Consider the following 23,492-nt stretch of genomic DNA (forward strand, 5'->3'; position numbering starts at 1 on the left):
GCGTTTCTCCCAGCGGCGCCCCGTAGCCCAGCGGCGCGGCTCCAACCGTCCCCGAGGCTCCGTCGGTTTGTTGCCTGGGCCACCTGCAGCCTCGAGCTGCCCGGCGTCGTCGTCGGGGCGGCGGCAGGTGGCGCAGCCGGAGGGGCGGGACGCCGTCGCCGGGACCCAGAGAAGAGGCGGCCGAGCTGCCACGCCGCCGCGGCCGGGGGAGGCGGGGGGGGGGGGGGGGGGACGGGCCATGCTGCGCTGGCTCCGGGGCTTCGTGCTGCCCGCGGTGGCCTGCCAGGAAGACGATGACTACCTCAGCTACAAGATCCTCTTCCAAGACCTGGACCGCGGCGGGAACGGGTTGGTGGACATCGTGGAGCTCCAGGAGGGACTGAAAAACTGGGGCTCCTCATTTGGTCTGAACTCTGAGAATGTGAGTGACCAAGGGAATGTGGCACCGAGAGCGTGGGGCAGTTGTTGGGTAGAGAGTGAAGCCATACTTGCTCTTTGCAGAGCTGCTTTCACAGACCGGTGTTGTGAGGGTGGGGTTCGCTTGCGGGAGTCCCCGCAGCGCAGAATAATGCAGCCCAGCGAAACACGTTCTCAGCCCTCTTAGAACACATTCCACAATGACCAGAGGCTTCTCCTGGGCTTTTGGGGAGATACTGAGTAGGTTTCTGTTGACTCAGCATTTACTGAACCCGTTCAGAATTTCAGGGGCCAGGTTAGCCTTTGTGAATTCATGAGTAAGAGACCTTCTCTTTTCTCAGGTTGTGCACAGTCTAGGTTCATGCTTCAGGGTCTTGTACAAAAGACAGGTACAGATAGGTCCCCAGAGCTGCTCTCTTTCTGACATCGACACCAAAGGTCTAGGGGGGATCAGACCTTGATCCATGGGTTGACATGGATCAGCTGATTGATTTAGTACTTTGCCTAAATTAGGGATGTCTTCTTTCTCTGGTCTCGACTTGATTATTTAAAAACTGTTAGGTGAAAATTTCAGGATCTCAAGAGAAAACAAATTATTCTATTTCCCCTCCATCAGTGCTAAACAATCCTCAGATGTCACCCCACTTGTTTCAGCTCTCTACCGGTGAGAGGCATGTGTTAGAAGTCCAAAATATTCCCATGGTCCGGAGATTCCTGTATGTGATAGAACTAGTGGATCTTATAGTCATTATACAGCGCCTTTGCTGTATAATAAGACCTTCGGCCCAATGCAATGTAATGTGTAATTTTATGTGAAAAGATCACACACTCTTTAATCATTGGATTATCCTACTGGCTGAGGCTCCTCAGGCAAGCAAGGCAAATATGTACCTAAAATATGTGTCTGGATGAAACACTGCACCTTTCAGGGTGGAATAGTTCCAGAGTAATCAACCTGCTGCTTAGTGGTTGGTGGGTTTTCTGAAGGGATGATGTTATGTCAGTGGCTCAGTATTAGTCTCTGATGCTGGTAGGTTGGGCATTTGGCAGTAGCAGTAGCTATATTAGACTTGGTGAGTGGGAGCCCGTGCTGTTTGGCCCATTGATCTATCTCCACCGCCATGACCACTCCATTACGATACCACTGTGTTGTCACTGGTGTTCATTGTGTCAGCTGACAGAGTCTGGTTGACTTTATCTGGCTGGGTCATTCTGTCTACTTGGTTGTTTCATACCTCTTCCATGGGAGTGACCATACAATATAAACATATTTTTACTTTGTGTCCACTTCCATCTTTGTACATATTCCCCAGACCTCTTTGTCTCTGATTTTCCAATCTTTTTTGCTTCCAGGCCACTGACCATCTAACCAAGTTATTTACCACTGTCCACGAGTCTATATTTATTGTTCTCTGGCCACTTCTCTTTTTACATAAAATGAATGATCAGGTACACTACTTGAAGTTCTTTTCACTGGACAGATTTCCTCTCATTGCTGTCTTTCAGATTATTCCTGAGTAGTGCTGAGTAGTGCATAACTGGCCTTTTTCAATTTGCACTCACTAAGAAATGCATCTGTGAATTGAGCTCATCCTTTTTAGTCCTGTGTCAGCTGGTCATACTGAATCTCCATGTAGTTACAAGTGTGGGTTTAGGGAGTGGTAATGGTATAACAGTGATGGGGTGTGAAAATCTGCATCGCTCTTTGTGTGTGGGGCTTGCTTGTGCTCTGATTCTGCTTGGGCTTGATTTCAGATATACTGTTCCATCATATGGTTTGCTGCTGGAATCACCAAAACTTATGACTTGGTGAGTCTGACAGAATACAACTCAAGATAGGCAACTCTGGCTGTATATCATTTGATGTCCCATATTTAAGCACTCTGTTTCTACCCGGGCCCCATAGCATACCAGGAACTGTTAGAGAGTTCTGCTATAGATTCTCCTTTTGGAGCTCACTGTAAACCCCACACAGCATCTTTTCCTACCTCTGATGCTTGTGATACCACAGAGTCTATTGGGACAGGTGGCCCAAGAGGCAGGGCTGTTTGCTGCATGACTTGGATCTGCTGAAGAGCTCTTTCCAACTATGGTCCCCATTGAAAGCTGTTAACCTTTCTTGTTCCTCAGAAATGGGTCACAGAATTTTTCTTAATTTTGACATATATTACCTCCAGAACTCAAAGAGGCCTCAGGTGTGTGTTTCCTTCTTAGGTGGTATGAGATGCAATCATTTGTCCTTTATTTTGGTGGTGGTAGGGATATGTCCTGACCTGACATGCTTCAGACTGGTCCTGGAAATACTTAATTGATGTGGTAGATCCCTGAATCTTCATTTACTCTATTTTAATCCCCCACTTTTTGGAGTGTATGTACCTTACCTTACCAAGGCCTCCAACCTATTGCTACTTCTTTTTTTTTTTCTTAATAAGAGAATTATTATTATTCTTTAAAGATTTATTTATTTATTTTTAGAGTGGAGGTTGAGGAGCAGAGGAAGAGGGAGAGAGAGTCCCAAGCAGTCCCTCCACTGAGCACAGAGCACAACGCAGGGCTCGATCTCAGGATCCTGAGATCACAACCTGAGCCGAAACCAAGAGTCGGACACTTAACAGATTGTGCCCCCCATGCACACCCTCATTGCTACTTCTTGTTCATCTAGTTTAATTAACATGATATCATCAATATAGTAAATGTGTAGATGGACCAGGTCCTTCTGTGACAGAAGGCAGGAGGTTTAAATGTATATTATTGTCTATGCCATGGGAATGCCAACTGTTTCTGGTTCTCCTTCTTGGTAATGGAAAACAACGCATTCACCAGATCAATGGCCATATTCTATGTCCCTGAGGCTGTGTTAATCTGCTCTAGTAAAGATAACACCTCTGGATCCATAGCTGCAATTGACTCCTCTGCTGCTTGGTTGAGCAGATGTTCACTGTCATCCTCCACTGTGATCCATCTAGCTTTTGTAGGACTCAGAATGGTGAATTAAATGATGGACATCTCCACGTTTGAATTCCTTAGTACGTCTGTAAGTACTAATCTGTGCTATTTATTTTGGGCTGTGATTTTTTTCCCAATTATTTTATTGTGATAAAATACACATAATACTTACCCTTTTAACCATTTTTAAGTATAGAGTTCATTGGTATTAAGCAGATTCAGAATGTTGTGCAACCATCTATCTCCTTAACTCTTTTCATCTGGTAAAATGAAAACTTTATGCCCATTAAAAAATAACTCCCCATTCCTCCCTCCCCCCAGCCCCTGGCAACCATCTTTCTACTTTCTGTCTATGATTTTGACTACTCTAAGTATTTCATGTAAGTGAAATCATGCAGGATCTGTCTTTTTGTTTCTGGCTTATTTAACTTAGCATAATATCCTCAGAGTTCATCCCTGTTATAGCAGATATCAGAATCTTTCCTTTTTAAGCCTGAATAATACTCCTTTGTATATTTATGCCACATTTTTGGTGCTGTATTATTCTCAGCCTTTTTTCCAATGCATTGATGGCCTGCAGTAACATCCATCCAATTCCATAGTACTTATAATTGGTATTTCTTCCAAAGTTATCAAAAACTGAGGTACTGCATCAGCCAATGCATTCTCTTCCCATCACAGTTCACCATCTACCACCAGTGACTGTGTGTATCATGTGGAATCCGCTTTCTAAGACCATTTCTGGTACCAGCTGTCATAGGTTGTGTTCCATGAAAGCTGCCTCTAATACTCAAGATTCGTGTGCAGAAATTTTACTGGGGAGTACTCCTAGGGATAATACCTGTGAGAGCTGAGGAAGCAGGATTGGACAGAGGGGGAAGATGAGCTGTGATGGAGTTGCAACAGAGGCTTCAGACATTTCAAGGAACTGTGGATCTGGGATAGTTCTTTAGAGTTGTCCCTCTTTGAGGCAACAGGCCAGGCCTTTATTACCCGCTGCCCCCCCCCCCCGCCTCCTCCCCCACTTACTGAAGTTGGCTGCCTCCAGGGTGTGACTTCAAGCAAGGTGAGTCTTTTCTGCCTAGGGCAACACAAAGGGAAGGGCTCAATTAAGAGCTGTCAGTCACCAGTACTCCTAGCTACTCTCAGTCCTGAGGGAGATGTGAGCAGTGCACCACAGAATCTATTACAGAGATACATTTGGAAAATTGTGTTGATGGAACTAGTTGATTAATTGGATTTGGAGTGTGAGGTAAAGGAAGAACTCAAGAATGACTCCAGGAATTTTGGTTTGAGCAACCAAATGAATGGTGGTGCCATTTGCCAAGATCAGGCAGAATTGGAGAGTAGTCAAGTAGGGTGAGTGATTAATCAACAGTTCTTGGTTTGGACATTTGAGGTCTCTTTTAAACAACCAGGTAGATATAGCAAGTAGTAGTTTTGTAAATCATGAGGAGATGTCAGGGTAGAGATGTACATCATCAGCATAATATATTTAAAGCTTTTTATAGGCTGAGATCCCCCAGGTAGAGGGTATATAAGAGCTGCTCTGAGGACTGAGTCCTGGATCATTGCAACATTTCAAGGTCAGGTACAGGAAGAGCCAACACAAGAGACTGAAAAGCATTTAATGAAGTCGGAGGGAAATCAGGAGAGTATGGTCTCTTGGGAGACCATGTGAGTCAAGTATTTCAAGGAGGGAGTTATATATAGAACTGAGAAGTCTGCTGAGAGGTCTTGTAAGATGAAGACTGAATTTAACTGTGGGGTTTGTCAAGATGGAGGAAGTGTCTAACCTTGAGTAATTTCATGCATGTGTGTACCTTGTTGTTGGTTGTGTCTCTGCAGTAAGTGAGAGGGCTAGGATTCTGAATTCCTGGCTGCCTGACCACCTTCCTATGCTAGTGATATGTGTTAAAGTCAAGGGGGGTGTACAACATGGAGGACACTCTGAGCTGGGGCTTTGGTCCCAGATCTCCATGTTATTCCTGTCTGCGAAGAGGGAAGTTGTGCTGGACTACTGGAAGTTCTTGACTTCTGAACACAGTCTAGGCTAGTGGGTCTCCAAACTTGAATATATATGCCTACATATTAACTTCTAAAGAAAAACTGTTCTTGTACAGTTGTACAAAACGATCCTTGTACCAAGGATCGAGTTAAATCATTTTTTTAAAGATTTCATTTATTGATTTGAGAGAAAGAGAGCATGAGAGAGAGCACAAGTGGAGGGGAGGGGCAGAAGGAGAGGGAGAAGCAGCCTCCCTGCTGAGCAGGGACCCCCGATGCAGGACTCAATCCCAGGACCCTGGGATCATGACCTGAGCCAAAGGCAGACGCTTAACCAACTGAGCCACCAGGTGCCCCGAGTTAAATCATTTTTATCATGTTACTTAGATATATATATATAAACATAAAAAGCATAAAATCATTATGCTTATAGCTCTTATATAAACATAAATCCTAACAGATATACAAATTAAACACAAGACTATAAAAACCACTGAAATTCTAATTAATAACATTTATTTAATAGGATAGCTAATAACATTTGGCTAAAACTAAATTTCTACTTTCTTATGAATATTCTATTGATTGCTAAATTTGAGTTAAGCATTCTGAAATTATGTGTGCTCTGTTCTCCTCCACTTTCTTTTTTTTTTTGAATACTGTGAAAACTGTCATTCATATAGTGGGCTCTGATGTCACTGAATTTTACTTGGCAAAAAAATGCATTATTGCCAATGAGGTGAACCCCTGTTCTTTTTTCATTAGCCCTCAAGAAAGGGGTATTATTTGAAAGTAGCTTGTGTGTGAACAGAAATACACGGGGGCAATGAAGTCAATATTAAGCCTTAGTTATAAAGTGGTTATCTGGTTGCTTATGCTATTTGCCTTCAGATTATCTTCAGAAAGAAAACACAAAATTAGAAAATTTCCATAGAAAACACTCAGACCCTGAAGGGTCTGTGGATTTCAGGCTGAGAAACACCTAGATTATAGGCAAATTTAAGCTGCCAGTGCCCTCTTTTCCTCTTGGGCTCTACCCTGTTTCCTATAGGACCTTCTGAGGGGAGGGGTCGGGGACAGGGCCTAGAAAACCAGTTTAGAGCTTAGTAAGCAGAAAGAAATGTGCACTTGTTAGGGTTCTATTTATAATCCTTTTGCTCCTCCCAGTAAAACTCTCCTGTTTTAGCAGTGGGCCTAATTGTTTTTGATCTATTATCAGTGCTCTAATTCCTTAAGGAAGAATAAGGAAGTAGCAGGAAGAAAGTTTCCTTCCCTCATTTCCACCCAAATCTTTCTGTGACCCCTGGAATTTTTTTTTTGTGGTTAACAGCCTCTCAGCACCTAAACCTCTTCACAGAGCCTTGCCTTCCCCTGCATGTCTTACTGAAGCAGCTCTCCTCCAAGGAGCCGTCTTGCAGCCCTCTCCGCATTGGAGCCCCTCCTCCTCTTTTTCCTTTCTCCTTTCCAACCACCGGCTTCACTGAAGCCCATGCCATCTGCCATCTGACCTAACCATTTTGTTCTTTGCTACTCCCTGACCTTCTGTATAAACCTCTTGGTCACTGAAGATTTGGCACCTGCTTACAGTCTTCATCTCCACTCTAGATCCTTCCATTGTCCTGGGTGACTTCCACATCCACTTCTACATATGAACCATGCCACACCCAGGCTTCCTAATTCCTTGACTGTGTATGTCCAATGACCTTCACCTCCACACCATTTCAGCATCTTAATCTCATGGCTCCACTTGGGTAAATTTCCCTAATAAAACTGGAACCCACCTTATAGAGTAGTTGTTACAATTAAACGAGGTAAGGCTTTATTTTAGCACAGTGAGGACACATAATAATCATCACTTAGTAAATGTTAGCTGTTATTATTGCACTAATTTATATCTATAGGGTTGGAGGGTGGTTGAAATAGGGCAAAAAGATTTCCACTTCTACAGATTTTACCAGGAATGTGGGAGATTCTGAAACACTAGAATGGGAGTGTGGCTGGGGAGGGTCTGAGAAGGCCCAGTGGTGTGAGCAGCTCCCTCCTCGACAGCAGTCTCAGCTGAACCCGCAGGTGGGCTTAGATAGATATACACCAACTTTAATTAAAACTAGGTGAGTTGAAAAGTTCACCCATAACTTTATGAAATGGCATACATAATACACAATTTTGAATTAGGCTGGCCTCTTGTCCAATAATGTTATAAACTGTGCAGATAAGCCTCTGGCTAGTCATTTGACCATTGACAAGGCAAGCAGAAGAGTGACAGAACTCTTCTTAACATTTATTGATCATTTGCCATGTGTTAGGTACTGTCTTAGGTAGTTTACATTTTTCCATTTCATTCTAAATCTGTTTTCTCATGTATAAAAAACAAGAATTCTAAGTTTCAAAATTCTAATTTGAATTCTCTTGATAATGTAAATCACCTGGAGAAATGAACCCCATTGATCCTTGAGAAAATGAGAAAGCTTTTTTTTTAAAGATTTATTTATTTATTTTAGAGAGATAGCAAGTGCAAGGGGCAGAGGGAAAGGGAGAGAAGCAGACTCCCCGCTGAGCCAGGAACCCAACATGGGGCTTGAACCCACAACCCTGAGATCATGACCTGAGCTGAAATCAAGAGTCGAACGCTTAACTGACTAAGCCACCCAGGCACCCTGTGCAAGCTCTTATTTTTAAAAAAATTATACTTCTGCATTTTTATATGCCTTATAAAAATAAAACTATTGTCCTTCACTATAAAATTTCCTTGTACTACTTCAAAAAGCTTTCTTCATTTTAGCCTCTATTTGTTGTGTGACTTACTAGCAAATGTAATGCATAGGAAAGCATGTGGTTCCTACATGTATTCTTAGAATTGGTATATGACTTTAAGTCAAATTTAATCTACAATAAATATGTATTGAATGAGCAGATGTGATTAATCATGGGATGTAAATGAACTATGGCAAAAAAATCATCCATTATTAGAATAATTTCCAGAAATTTAACTGTAGTAGAATAAAAATGTATTTCTTGGCAAAGGAGGAAGAATTAGCCATTCAAGCCAGTTGGTAGAAAATGCTACTTAATGATTCTGACATAAAAGTTTTTAAAAGGTTCCAAGGAGGGGGCGGAGCAAGATGGCGGAGGAGTAGGAGACTTGGATTTCATCTGGTCTCAGGAATTCAGCTGAATAGGGATCAAACCATTCTGAACACCTACGAACTCAACAGGAGATCGAAGAAGAGAGTAGCAACAACTCTCTGAACAGAGAAGCGACCACTTTCTGGAAGGTAGGACGTGCGGAGAAGTGAATCCGAGGCGATATTCGGGAGGATAGACGGCGGGGGAGGGGGCCTCCTTTGGCCGCTTCTGGCAAGTGATAGAGCCGCGGAGCACAAAATCGGAATTTTAGAAGTCGGCTCTGCTGAGGGACGTTGCTCCAGTGGCTAAGCGGGGGGTGGAAACCTGGCGGGACAGTGTGGTCTCAGGACCCTTGGGGGTCACAGAAAAACCGGGGGTGCCTGAGTGCAGCAGAGCTCCCAGGTATCGGAGCGGGGAAGCCGGCTGCAGAGACGGAGCCGAGGCGCGGGCTCTCAGCTCGGGGTTGCCATAAACTGTGATCCGCGGCCTAGTCGGGCCACTGCTCCTACAGCAGGGACCCAACAAGCGGCAGAGCTGGGGAGACTCCCCTTCCTCCCCAGGGAGGAGCGGCATGGGAGTGCACTGCAGGGATCTGCTGAGTTTGGAGACTCCACACGGGGTCGGGTGCCAGAGATAGAAACTCTCGGTCACAGGCTGGGTGAGTACGGAGTGCGGCCAGAGGCCAGGGAGACGGGAGTGACTGCTTTTCCCTGGGGGCGCACTGAAGAGCAGGGCCCCGAGTTCTCGGCTCCTCCGGGTGGAGCTTGGGAGGCCACCATTTTCACCCTGGTCCTCCAAAGCTGTACCGAGAGCTTGCAGGGAACAAAAGCCCCTGAGAGCAAACCCGAGCAGCTTACGTAGCCCTGACCGACAAGGGCGGAGCGATTCCACCTCCGGCAAAGACATTTGGGAACCACGGCAACAGGCCCCTCCCCCAGAAGATCAGCACGAACAGCCAGCAAGCCAAGACCAAGTTTACCGATCAAGGAGAACGGGAGAACTCCAGCGCTAGGGGAATACTGCACATAGAATTCATGGCTTTTTTTACAATGATTCATAGTTTTTCAAAGTTAATTTTTTAACTGTTTTTTTTAATTTTTCTTTTTCCCTTTTTCAACCAACACCTTATCAATCCCTTTTTTTAAAAAAAAACATTTTTTATTTTTCATTTTTAGAATCATATTTTATCCCTTCATAGTAGTTACCCTTATTTTTGGATATATATATATAAGTTGTTCTCTCTTTAAAATTTTAAGATACAGTTTCTTCTAACAGATCAAAATATACCCTAAATCACTAGTATATGGCTTTGTTCTAGTCTCCTTCCTGATCACATTCTCTCCCTTTTTTTTCTTTTTTTTTTAAATCTTCTTTCTTTTTTCAAACAACTTCTTATCTTAAATTCCTTTTATAAAATCTTTTATAATTTTCATCTTTACATTCATCTTCCATCTCTTCATTGTATCAACCCTTATTTTGTACATATATAAGTCTTTCTTTCTTTAAAATTTTAGGAGGAACTTTCTTCTAACAGACCAAAATACGCCCAAAATCTAGTGTGTGGCACTGATCTATGCACTAGCCTGATCATATTTGATCATATTCTGTTTTTCTTGTATTGTTCTGTTTTTGTTTTTATCTTTTTGTTTTTTTTTCTTTCTCTTTCTTTTTTCTTTCTTTCCCTTTCTTTTCCCCTGGTTTCAGGTCTTTTCTGATTTGTATAGAGTCTATTTGCTGGGGACATTGTTAACCTGTTAGCATTTTGTTCTCTCATTCATCTATTCGCCTCAGGACAAAATGACAAGATGAAAAAAATCACCTCAGCAAAAAGAACAAGAGGCAGTACTGTCAGCCAGGGACCTACTCAATACGGACATTAGTACGATGTCGGACCTAGAGTTCAGAATCATGACTTTAAAGATACTAGCTGGGCTTGAAAAAAGCGTGGAAGTTATTCGAGAAACCCTTTCTGGAGAAATAAAAGAACTAAAATCTAACCAAGTCGAAATCAAAAAGGCTACTGATGAGGTGCAATAAAAAATGGGGGCACTAACTGCTAGGATAAATGAGGCAGAAGAGAGAATCAGTGATATAGAAGACCAAATGATGGAAAATAAAGAGGCTGAGAAAAAGAGAGAGAAACAACTACAGGATCACGAGGGCAGAATTCGAGAGATAAGCGATACGATAAGATGAAACAACATTAGAATAATTGGGATCCCAGAAGAAGAAGAAAGAGAGAGAGGGGCAGAAGGTATATTGGAGCAAATAATAGCAGAGAACTTCCCTAATGTGAGGAAGGAAACAGGCATCAAAATCCAGGAGGCACAGAGAACCCCTCTCAAAATCAATAAAAATAGGTCAACACTCCGACATCTAATAGTAAAACTTACGAGTCTCAGAGACAAAGAGAAAATCCTGAAAGCAGCTCAGGAGAAGAGATATGTAACCTACAATGGTAGAAATATTAGATTGGCAACAGACCTATCCACAGAGACCTGGCAGGCCAGAAAGGACTGGCATGAGATCTTCAGAGCACTAAACAAGAAAAATATGCAGCCAAGAATACTATATCCAGCTAGGCTCTCATTGAAAATAGAAGGAGAGATAAAAAGCTTCCAGGACAAACAAAAACTAGGAATTTGCAAACACGAAACCAGCCCTCCAAGAAATATTGAAAGGGGTCCTCTAAGCAAAGAGAGAGCCTAAAAGCAGCATAGATCAGAAAGGAACACAGACAATATACAGTAACAGTCACCTACAGGCAATACAATGGCACTAAATTCATACCTTTAAATAGTTACCCTGAATGTAAATGGGCTCAATGCCCCAATCAAAAGACACAGGCTATCAGATTGGATTAAAAAACAAGACCCATCAATATGCTGTCTGCAGGAGATTCATTTTAGACCCAAAGACACCCCCAGATTGAAAGTGAGGGGGTGGAAAACCATTGACCATGCTAATGGACACCAAAAGAAAGCTGGGGTGGCAATCCTTATATCAGACAAATTGGATTTTAAAACAAAGATTGTAATCAGAGATGAAGAAGGACACTATATCCTACTTAAAGGGTCTATCCAACAAGAAGATCTAACAATTGTAAATATCTATGCCCCTAACATGGGAGCAGCCAATTTTATAAGGCAATTAATAACAAAAGCAAAGAAACACATTGACAACAATACAATAGTAGTGGGGGACTTTAACACCCCCCTGACTGAAATGGACAGATCATCTAAGCAAAAGATCAACAAGGAAATAAAGACTTTAAATGACACACTGGACCAAATGGACTTCACAGACATATTCAGAACATTCCATCCCAAAGCAATGGGATACACATTCTTCTCTAGTGCCCATGGAACATTCTCCAGAATAGATCATATGCTAGGTCACAAATCAGGTCTCAACCGGTACAAAAAGGTTGACATTATTCCCTGCATATTTTCAGACCACAATGCTTTGAAACTAGAACTCAATCACAAGAGGAAAGTCAGAAAGAACTCAAATACATGGAGGCGAAAGAGCAACCTACTAAAGAATGAATGGGTCAACCAGGAAATTAAAGAAGAATTAAAAAAATTCATGGAAACCAATGAAAATGAAAACACAACTGTTCAAAATCTTTGGGATACAGCAAAGGCAGTCCTGAGAGGAAAGTATATAGCAATACAAGCCTTTCTCAAGAAACAAGAAAGGTCTCAAATACACAACCTCACCCTACACCTAAAGGAGCTGGAGAAAGAACAGCAAATAAAGCCTAAACCCAGCAGGAGAAGAGAAATCATAAAGATCAGAGCAGAAATCAATGAAATAGAAACCAAAAGAACAGTAGAACAGATCAACGAAACCAGGAGTTGGTTCTTTGAAAGAATTAACAAGATTGATAAACCCCTGGCCAGACTTATCAAAAAGAAAAGAGAAATGATCCAAATCAACAAAATCATGAATGAAAGAGGAGAGATCACAACCAACACCAAAGAAATACAAACAATTTTAAGAACATAATATGAGCAACTCTATGCCAGCAAATTAGATAACCTGGAAGAAATGGGTGCATTCTTAGAGATGTATCAACTACCAAAATTGAACCAGGAAGAAACAGAAAACCTGAACAGACCTATAACCACTAAGGAAATTGAAGCAGTCATCAAAAATCTCCCAACAAACAAAAGCCCAGGACCAGATGGCTTCCCAGGGGAATTCTATCAGACATTTAAAGAAGAATTAATACCTAGTCTCCTGAAACTCTTCCAAAAAATAGAAATGGAAGGAAAACTTCCAAACTCATTTTATGAGGCCACGATGACCTTGATCCCAAAACCAGACAAAGACCCCATCAAAAAGGAGAATTACAGACCAATATCCTTGATGTACTTGGATGCAAAAATTCTCCCAAAATACTAGCCAATAGGATCCAACAGTACATTAAAAGAATTATTCACCACAACCAAGTGGGATGTATCCCTGGGCTCCAAGGTTGGTTCAACATCCGCAAATCAACGTGATACAATACATTAACAAAAGAAAGAACAAGAATCATATGATCCTCTCAATAGATGCAGAAAAAGCATTTGACAAAGTACAGCATCCTTTCTTGATCAAAACTCTTCAGAGTATAGGGATAGAGGGTACATACCTCAATATCATAAAAGCCATCTATGAAAAACCTACAGCGAATATCATTCTCAATGGGGAAAAGCTGAAAGCTTTTCCCCTAAGGTCAGGAACACGGCAGGGATGTCCACTATCACCACTGCTATTCAACATAGTATTAGAAGTCCTAGCCACAGCAATCAGACAACAAAAAGAAATCAAAGGCATCCAAATCGGCAAAGAGGGGGTCAAACTCTTCACTCTTTGCAGATGATATGATACTGTATGTGGAAAACCCAAAAGACTCCACCCCAAAACTGCTAGAACTCATACAGGAATTCAGTAAAGTAGCCGGATATAAAATCAATGCACAGAAATCAGTGGCATTCCTATACACCAACAACAAGACAGAAGAGAGACAAATCAAGGAGTCGATCCCATTTACAATTGCACCCAAGACCATAAGATACCTAGGAATAAATTTAACCAAGGAGGCAAAGGATGTACTCAGAAAACTATAAAATACTCATGAAAGAAATTGAGGAAGACACAAAGAAATGGAAAAACTTTCCACGCTCATGGATTGGAAGAACAAACATTGTGAAGATGTCAATGCTACCTAGAGCAATCTACACATTCAATGCAATTCCCATCAAAATACCATCCACTTTTTTCAAAGAAATGGAACAAATAATCCTAAAATTTGTATGGAACCAGAAGAGACCCCGAATAGCCAGAGGAATGTTGAAAAAGAAAAGCAAAGCTGGCGGCATCACAATTTCGGACTTCCAGCTCTATTACAAAACTGTCATCATCAAGACAGTATGGTGCCGGCACAAAAACAGACACATCGATCAATGGAACAGAATAGAGAGTCCAGAAATAGACCCTCAATTCTATGGTCAAATAATCTTTGACAAAGCAGGGAAGAATGTCCAATGGAAAAAAGTCTCTTCAACAGATGGTGTTAGGAAATTTGGACAGCCACATGCAGAAGAATGAAACTGGACCATTTCCTTACACCACACACAAAAATTGACTGCAAATGGTTGAAAGACCTAAACATGAGACAGGAGTCCATCAAAATCCTAAAGGAGAACATAGGCAGCAACCTCTTTGACCTCAGCCGCAGCAACTTCTTCCTAGAAACATCGCCAAAGGCAAGGGAAGCAAGGGCAAAAATGAACTATTGGGATTTCATCAAGATAAAAAGTTTTTGCACAGCAAAAGAAACAGTCCCCAAAACCAAAAGACAACTGACAGAACGGGAGAGAATATTTGCAAATGACATATCAGATAAAGGGCTAGTATCCAAAATCTATAAAGAACTTACCAAACTCAACACCCAAAGAACAAATAATCCAATCAAGAAATGGGCAGAGGACATGAACAGACATTTTTCCAAAGAAGACATCCAAATGGCCAACAGACACATGAAAAAGTGCTTAACATCGCTCAGCATCAGGGAAATCCAAATCAAAACCTCAATGAGATACCACCTCACACCAGTCAGAATGGCTAAAGTTAACAAGTCAGGAAAGAAGAGATGTTGGCGGGGATGCGGAGAAAGGGGAACCCTCCTACACTGTTGGTGGGAATGCAAGCTGGTGCAACCACTCTCGAAAACAGTATGGAGGTTCCTCAAACAGTTGATGGAACTACCATACGATCCAGCAATTGCACTACTGGGTATTTACCACAAAGATGCAAATGTAGGTATCCAAAGGGGTACGTGCACTCCAATGTTTATAGCAGCAATGTCCACAATAGCCAAACTGTGGAAAGAGCCAAGATGTCCATCGACAGACGAATGGATAAAGAAGAAGTGGTATATATACACAATGGAATATTATGCAGCCATAAAAAGGAATGAGATCTTGCCATTTGCAACAACGTGGATGGAACTGGAGGGTGTTATGCTGAGTGAAATAAGTCAATCAGAGAAAGACATGTATCACATGACCTCACTGATATGAGGAATTCTTAATCTCAGGAAACAAACTGAGTGTTGCTGGAGTGGTGGGGGGTGGGAGGGATGGGGTGGCTGGGTGATAGACATTGGGGAGTGTATGTGCTATGGTGAGCGCTGTGAATTGTGTAAGACTGTTGAATCACAGATCTGTACTTCTGAAACAAATAATGCAACATATGTTAAGAAAAAAGAAAAAGAAGAAGATAGCAGGAGGGGAAGAATGAAGGGGAGTAAGTCAGAGGGGGAGACAAAACATGAGAGACGATGGACTCTTAAAAGCAAACTGAGGGTTCTAGAGGGGAGGAGGGTGGGGGGATGGGTTAGCCTGGTGATGGGTGTTAAAGAGGGCACATTCTACGTGGAGCACTGGGTGTTATGCACAAACAATGAATCATGGAACACTACATCAAAAACTAATGATGTAATGTATGGTGATTAACATAACAATAAAAAATAAAAAAAATTTTCCAAGGAGAAGAAAACTTTTTTCTGATCTATCTTACTCCCAGTAACCTCTATGCCCTTTTAAACTCCATGGTGTACACAGGATAGCATCTTAGGAATACTGCAAGTTGACCTTCTTTCCAAAGGAAAAAAAAATATACATCTTGGAGCTTCATTAAACAAACATTACAATAGAAAATTATAAATTGCTTTGGAACACTTGTCTAGCAAAGGGAATGAAAGAGGAATAAATGAAATTGGTAGAGAAGGACTAGCTATTTCAGGAAAATGAACAAATGAAGGGAGGAGATTTTTCTTTTTTTTTATTTGAAAGAGAGAAAGAAAGTGCATGCATGTGGGGAAGGGGCAGAGATAGAGGGAGAGAATCTTTTTTTTTTTAAGATTTATTTATTTTTAGAGACAGAGAGAGAGAGCGAGAGCAAACATGAGCAGGAGGGGCAGAGGGAGAGGGAGAGGGCATCCCAAGCGGACCCTGTGATGAGTGTGAGCCCGATGAGGGGCTCCATCTCACAACCCTGAGATGATGACTTGAGCCGAAACCAAGATGCTTAACCCCCTCTGCCACCCAGGCACCTAAAGGGATAGAGAGAATCTTAAGCAGGCTCCTTGCTTAGTGCAGAGCCCAAGGCGGGGCTCAATCTTATGACCTTGAGATCATGACCTGAGCAGAAGTCGAGAGTCCATTGCTCAACTGACTGAGCCATCCAGGTGCCCCTGGAAGAGATTTTTCAGTCTTGTGGGTTTATTTCTGGACTCTCTTATGTTCCACTGATCTATGTGTGTATTTTTGTGCCAGTACCATACTGTTTTGATTACTACAGCTTTCTAGTATATCTTGAAATCTGGAATTGTGATATCTCCAGCTTTGTTCTTCTTTCTCAGGATTGCTTTGGCTCTTCAGGGTCTTTTGTGGTTCCACAGAATCTTTAGGATTATTTGTTCTAGTTCTGTGAAAAATACTGTTGTTATTTTGGTAGGGATTGCATTGAGTCTATAGATTGCTTTGAGTAGTGTGGATATTCTAACAATATTAATTTTAACAATCCATGAGCATAGAATATCTTTTCATTTGTGTTGTCCTCAATCTCTTTCATCATTGTTTTTTTTTTCTTTTATCATTGTTTTATAGTTTTTAGAGTACAAGTGTTGTACCTCCTTAGGTAAGTTTATTCTTAGGTATTTTATTCTTTTTTTTTTGCAACTATAAATGAATAAATGGGATTGTTTTCTTAATTTCTCTTTCTGCTACTTCATTATTAGTGATAGAAAAACAACCAATTTCTGGGTGTTAATTTGGTATCCTGCAACTTTACTGAATTCATTTATTACTTATAATTTTTTTTTTTTTTGTGGAGCCTTTGGAATTTTCTATGTATAGTATCATGTCATCTGTAAATAATGACAGTTTAATTTCTTCCTTACCAATATGGATGCTTTTTATTTCTTTTTCTTGTGTGATTGCCGTAGCTAGGACTTTCCAGTACTATGTTGAATAAAAGTGGCAAGAGTGGACATCCTTGTTTTGTTTTTGATCTTAGAAGAAAAGCTATCAGCTTTTTGACGTTACTTTCCCTCCTCCCTTCCTTTTTTTTACAGTCATAGTTTTTTGACATTCCCTTTTTGGATGATAATTTGGCAATTTTCTTTCCAGGAATCTATGTTACAAACAATTGCAATTCAAAGATTATAATCTCACAAGAATATTCATTTTAGTGTGTCTTGTAACAATAGTGAAAATTTGGGAACAACTTAAGTGGTGAACCATTCTTAAGTAAGCCAAAGAATGATTAAATAAAATCCACAAAATATATTTTCTTTATATTATTTCTCCACATTTTTAGGCTTTGTTCAGCAGTTATTGATTATCCATTGTATGTCAGAAACTGTTCTGTTTTTGGGGTGTGGTGATGAACTAGACAAAGTCTTTATTTCTTGGTGCATTAAACAGATAAACAAGATAATTTATATATAATTATATAATTATATAATTTATAATACTCCCTAATTACATATTCCTCTCTGGCCTCATCTCCTGTTTTCTCCCCTTTCTCACCCCCTCTCTCCTTCACTCACTGTATTACAGTGAGCTGTAATAGTTTCAGCAACCTTGGCGTTTTTGATGTTTCCAAACACATACTAGGCAGGCTCTCAGAGCATTTACGTAAAGCTATTGCTCTAGGCTTTGGTGCATTTTGTGCCAACTACTTTAGTAAATATGACAAGCATGAAGGACCTCAGCTACTTCAATTCATGAGACTCAGCTTCCAAAAAAAGTATGTATATCATCTCATAGGACCTATATCACACCCAGGAAAATCAGTAACCAAATGACAAAAAGAATACTGTTAAAGAAAAGTTGGTGATAAAAAATATTAGGTTTAAAAATTTTAGCAATTTGACTCAGGATCCAAAAAGTGTATGCATATTGGGAATTCTAGGAAAAGATTCCATGTTCTTCCTGATTACTACTGTATCCCGGAAGAGTAATTCTGCATTGTTACAATGTCTTCCCTGCTAATATAAACCACTGTTTCATAATTCTAAAGAAACTAAATGGTAATTCACATAAATGGATGGGGTTTGTAATATAATTAAATATGACTTCTATCAAATTAGAGAGAAATCTTATCAGAATGCTGACCAGACACAGAAGCCAGACCACCCTGTTGCCTTTACTGGCTTCCTCAGAGTGCCGAGCTGGCATGTCACGTACAAGGAAGGGGAGATGTGAGCAGAATCCTGGCTCTGCCTCCACCTATCCTATAGCGTGGGGTGGACAAAAGCCCTCAGCTTTCCTGGGTTTTTGTTTCCTCAGTTATAGAATTGAGGGGAGCAGGCTAGATGAAAAGCCATCTTTCAACTAAGAGATCTTTCAACTAAATGGTCTGGGTCAGCTTGAGAGCCCCACCTTTGAGCAGACATTTAGGGTGGCAAAAGAAAATGGATTAAAAATGGTGGGTGAAGTGGGGTGCCTAGGTGGCTCAGTCTGATTGCAGCTCAGGTCATGATCTCAGGGTTGTGAGATCGAGCCCCACGTCAGTCTCTGTAATGGGCTTGGGGCCTGCTTAAGATTCTTTCCCCCTCTGCCCCTCTCCCCACTTTCTCTCGCTCTCAAATAAATAAATCTTTAAAAAAATTTCATTGTCTGATGCTTTATTTGCTTACCCCTTAGCAGTACCAGTCATTAGATCAAAGCATTTGGCAAAGATTTTTTAATAAAATAGAGGCCCTTCCAAGTTTGGGCAGAAAAACAACACACCACACGTCACACCAGCAGTCAGGACTTACTGCCTCTGAATTTTAACAGCCATCTACCTGGTCAGGAGATGCACATTCAGACCATTCAACAAGATCAAATGAGTGCATGCTAATTAAGATGTTTCCAGGTGTTTGCTGCGGCAGCACATATACTAAAATTGGAAAGAGTAAGTTTCCTGAAATCTTCCCAGGAAGTCAACATGAATGAAACTCGTTCTAATAGAAAGGATGCAAGAGATTTAAGTGCAGCGTGGGATTTTTCTTTACAGAATAGAAAAATGACCGAAAGGCCAGTGGCTTTTCATTTATAAACATATCCCCTCTTCTGGAATCTAACACACTGGCTTCATTTTCAAAATGAATCATTTTATTTTCCTCAAATGCAGCTGTAAATTATAAACCTTAAGCATGTGATAGTCACATGATTTCTTCAGTAAGCTCAGGACTTCCACAAGCTTCTCTGGAGCTTATAGCCAGAGTAGGTACAGGAAGTCGAATGTTAAAGCTTTCTTCACAGCCATACATTCCTTTGATGTTTGGGTTATTGAACACAAACACACTGGATAGTCTTCAGCATTGTCCATTTCCGTTTCTGAAAGTGTTAGCTGTGTTTGCTTTTCTTCCTTTTTTTTCATTTTATTTTACTTCACTTTATTTTGTTTTATTTTCATCATGATACATTACTCTTTAATCCTCATCCTTCCCCCCGCCCCCACCTCCCTTCTGGTAACCATCAGTTTGTTCTGTATAGGTAAGAGTCTGTTTCTTGGTTTGCCTCTCTCTTTTTTTCTTTGCTCGTTTGTTTCTTAAATTCCATATATGAATGGGATCATATGGTATTTGTCTTTGACTGACTTATTTTGCTTAGCATTACACTTTCTATCTCCATCCATGTCATTGCAATTGGCAAGATTTCATTCTTCCCCCCCCCCCCGCAAACTAGAGTTATTTTTAAGAATGTGAGGCACATAAGTTGTTCACTTGCATGAGGTACCTAAATTGTTCACTTCATTCTGAGCATGATTGATTAATTCATACTCTGAATGGATACAGAGCAGGATATTGTGAGTTTCCTTGTCTCTCACTGAGATATGATTTATACTTTCCTGACAAGTTTATTTGAAAAGTGATGGGTAATTTCATGCTATATTTAAGCATTATTGGAGGTAATAAATCATACCTTGAAAGACACTTAGGATACTGGAGAACTTGTCTTCACAAGGTGAAGTCCAATGCACTGGTGATCCTGAAGAAGGGACTAATCCCTACTCATTCATAGAGTTTTTTTCTCTTTTATAAAGAAGCCTTTTTAGGGGTGCCTGGGTGGCTCAGTTGGTTAAGCGTCTGCCTTCAGCTCAGGTCATGACCCCAGGGTCCTGGGATCAAGCCCTGTGTTGGGCTCCCTTTTCAGCGGGGAGCCTGCTTCTCCCTCTCCCTCTGCCTACCACTCCCCATGCTTGTGTGCTCTCTCTCTCTCTCTGTCAAATAAATAAATAAAATCTTTTAAAAAAGGAAGGCTTTTAAAAAGAATTTTAATTGATCATCCAATGTCACATTTCAAATCACACAAGTGATTGTAGCTATAGAAGGACCTCATCTTCATTCTTTAACTTTTTGTTTGCTGGTCTCTTTTTTGTTGTTTTTAAAGATTTTATTTATTTATTTGAGAGAGAGAGGGAGAGGAAGAGAATCTCAAGTGGACTCCCTGCTGAGTGGAGAGCCCCACAGGGGGCTCCATCTCAAGACCCTGAAATCATAACCTGAGCCGAAATCAAAAATCAGATGCTTAACCGACTGAGCCACCCAGGCGCCCCTGTTTTGTTTCTTTAAAGTTTTTATTTAAATTTCAGTTAGTTAACATGCAGTGTAATATTAGTTTCAGGTGTACAATATAGTGAATCAACAATTCCATACATCACCTGGTGCTTATCGTAACAAGTACACAAGAAAACCCCATTCCCCTCCTGCCCACAGATACCCCCCACCTAACTATCAGTTTGTTCTCTAGAGTTAAGAGTCTGTTTCTTGATTTGCTTCTCTCTCTCCCCCCTTTGCTCATTTGTTTGTTCCTTAAATTCCACATATGAGTGAAATCATATGGTATTTGTCTTTCTCTGACTTAATTTCACTTTCTTAATAATACTTTCTAGCTCCATTCATGTTGTTGCAAATAACAAGATTTCATTCTTTTTGATGGCTGAATAATATTCCATTGTATGAATATACCACATCTTTATCTATTCATCTATTGATGGACACTTGGGCTGCTTCCATAATTTGGCTATTTTAAATAATGCTGCAATAAGTATAGGGATGCAAGTATCCCTTTGAATTAGTATTTTGGTGTAGTATTTGGTGCCTCACACTCTTAAAAATAACTAGTTTGTGGGGGAAAAAAAGAATGAAATCTTGCCATTTGCAATGACATGGATGGAGATAGAAAGTGTAATGCTAAGCGAAATAAGTCAAAGACAAATACCATAAGATCTCATTTATATATGGAATTTAAGAAACAAACAAGCAAAGAAAAAAAGAGAGAGAGAGACAAACCAATGCCCAGTAGTGTGATTCCTGGATTGTAAGGTAGTTCTCTTTTTAATTTTTTGAGGAACCTCCATACTGTTTTCCAGAGTGGCTGCACCAGTTTGCATTCCCACAAACAGTGCAAAAGGGTTCCCTTTTCTCCACATCCTTGCCAATATCTGTTGTTTCCTGAGTTGTTAATTTTGGCCATTCTGACAGGTGTGAGGTGATATTGCATTGTGGTTTTTATTTGTATTTCCCTAACGCCGAGTGATGCTGAGCTTTTTTTCATGAGTCTGCTAGTCATTTATATGTCTTCTTTGGAGAAATGTCTGTTCATGTCTTCTCCCCATTTCTTAACTGGATTATTTATTTTGTGTGTGTTGATTTTGATGAGTTCTTTATAGATTCTAGACATTAACCCTTTATATGATATGTCATTTGCAGATATCTTCTCCCATTCTGTCAATTGCATTTTAGTTTTGTTGATTGTTTCCGTCACTGTAGAGAAGCCTTTTATTTTGATGAAGTCCCAATTGTTCATTTTTGCTTTTGTTTCCCTTGCCTCCAGAGATGTGTCTGGTAAGAAGTTGCTCTGGCTGATGTCAAAGATGTTGCTGCCCGTTTTCTCCTCTAGGATTTTGATGGTTTCCTGTCTTATATTTAGGTCTTTCATCCATTTTGAACTTACTTTTTGTATGGTGTAAGAAAGTGGTCCGGTTTCATTCTTCTGCATGTTTCTATCCAGTTTAACATTTTAACAATATTTGTTCTTCCAATCCATGAGCATGGAATGTTTTTCCATTTCTTTGTGTCTTCTTCGGTTTCTTTCATAAGTGTTCTATAGTTTTCTGAGTAGGGATCTTTTGCCTCTTTGGTTAGGTTTATTCCTAGGTATCTCACGGTTTTTGATGCAACCATAAATGGGATTGACTCCTTGATTTCTCTTTCTGCTGCTTCATTATTAGTGTATAGATATGCAACAGATTTCTGTACATTGATTTCATATCCTGCTGAATTCCTGTATCAGTTCTAGCAATTTTTTGGTGGAGTCTTTCAGGTTTTCTACTTGGAGTAGCATGTCATCTGTGAAAAGTGAAGATTTGACTTCTTCCTTGCTGCTTTGGAATCCTTTTATTTCCTTTTGTTGTCTGATTGCTGAGGCTAGGACTTCTAGTACAACGTGGAACAACAGTGGTAGGAGTGGACATCCCTATTCCTGACCTCTGGGGAAAAAAAGCTCTCAGTTTTTGCCCATTGAGAATGATATTAGCTGTGGGCCTTTCATATATGGCCTTTATGATGTTGAGGTTTGAGGTATGTTCCTTCTATCCCTACTCTCTTGAGGGTTTCTATCAAGAAAAGATGATGTATTTTGTCAAATGCCTTTTCTGCATGTATTGAGAGGATCATATGGTTCTATCCTTTCTTTTATTAATGTGGTAGATCACATTGATTTGCAGCTTTTGAACCACCCCTACAGCCTAGAAATAAATCCCACTTGTTCATGGTGAATAATCCTTTTAATGTATTGTTGGATTTGATTAGCTAGTGTCTTGTTGAGAATTTTTGCATCCATGTTCATCAGGGATATTGGTCTGTAATTCTCCTTTTTAGTGGGGTCTTTGTCTGGTTTTGGAATCAAGGTAATGCTGGCCTCATAGAATGAGTTTGGAAGTTTTCCTTCCATTTCTATTTTTTGGAACAGCCTCAGAAGAGTAGGTATTAATTCTTCTTTAAATGTTTGGCAGAATTCCCCTGGGAAGCCATCTAGCCCTGGACTCTTGTTTGTTGAGAGATTTTTGATAACTGATTTAATTTCCTTTTTTTAAAAAATATTTTATTTATTTATTTGACAGAGAGAGACATAGCGAGAGCAGGAACACAAGCAGGGGGAGTGGGAGAGGGAGAAGCAGTCTTCCCACAGAGCACGGAGCCCCATGTGGGACTCGATCCCAGGACCCTGGGATCATGACCTGAGCTGAAGGCAGACGCTTAACAACTGAGCCACCCAGGCGCCCGATAACTGATTTGATTTCTTTGCTGGTTATGGGTCTGCTCAAATTTTATATTTCTCCTGTTTCCGTTTTGGTAGTTCATATGTTTCTAGGAATTTATCCATTTCTTCCAGATTGCCCAATTGGTTAGCATACAAATATTCTCTTATAATTGTATTTCT

At 40.6% G+C, this 23,492-nt stretch overlaps 1 protein-coding gene across 1 annotated transcript in view; it reads left to right on the forward strand.

Annotated features, from left to right (window-relative positions):
- Positions 1–238: 238 nt before the first annotated feature.
- LOC114208025 (mitochondrial adenyl nucleotide antiporter SLC25A24-like) overlaps positions 239–23,492 on the forward strand; it is a 55,351-nt gene continuing 32,097 nt past the window's right edge. Inside the window, exons 1-2 of the mRNA XM_088022836.1 lie at positions 239–524; positions 7,319–7,440. Of these exons, the coding sequence (XP_087878962.1) occupies positions 239–524; positions 7,319–7,440 (408 nt within the window). The remainder of the gene's footprint in view (positions 525–7,318; positions 7,441–23,492) is intronic.

This window comes from Eumetopias jubatus, unplaced genomic scaffold (genome assembly GCF_037043125.1).
Source record: "Eumetopias jubatus isolate StellerSeaLion01/CBP00866 unplaced genomic scaffold, mEumJub1_p1.0 scaffold_4, whole genome shotgun sequence".
Taxonomy (NCBI): Eukaryota; Metazoa; Chordata; class Mammalia; order Carnivora; family Otariidae; genus Eumetopias; species Eumetopias jubatus.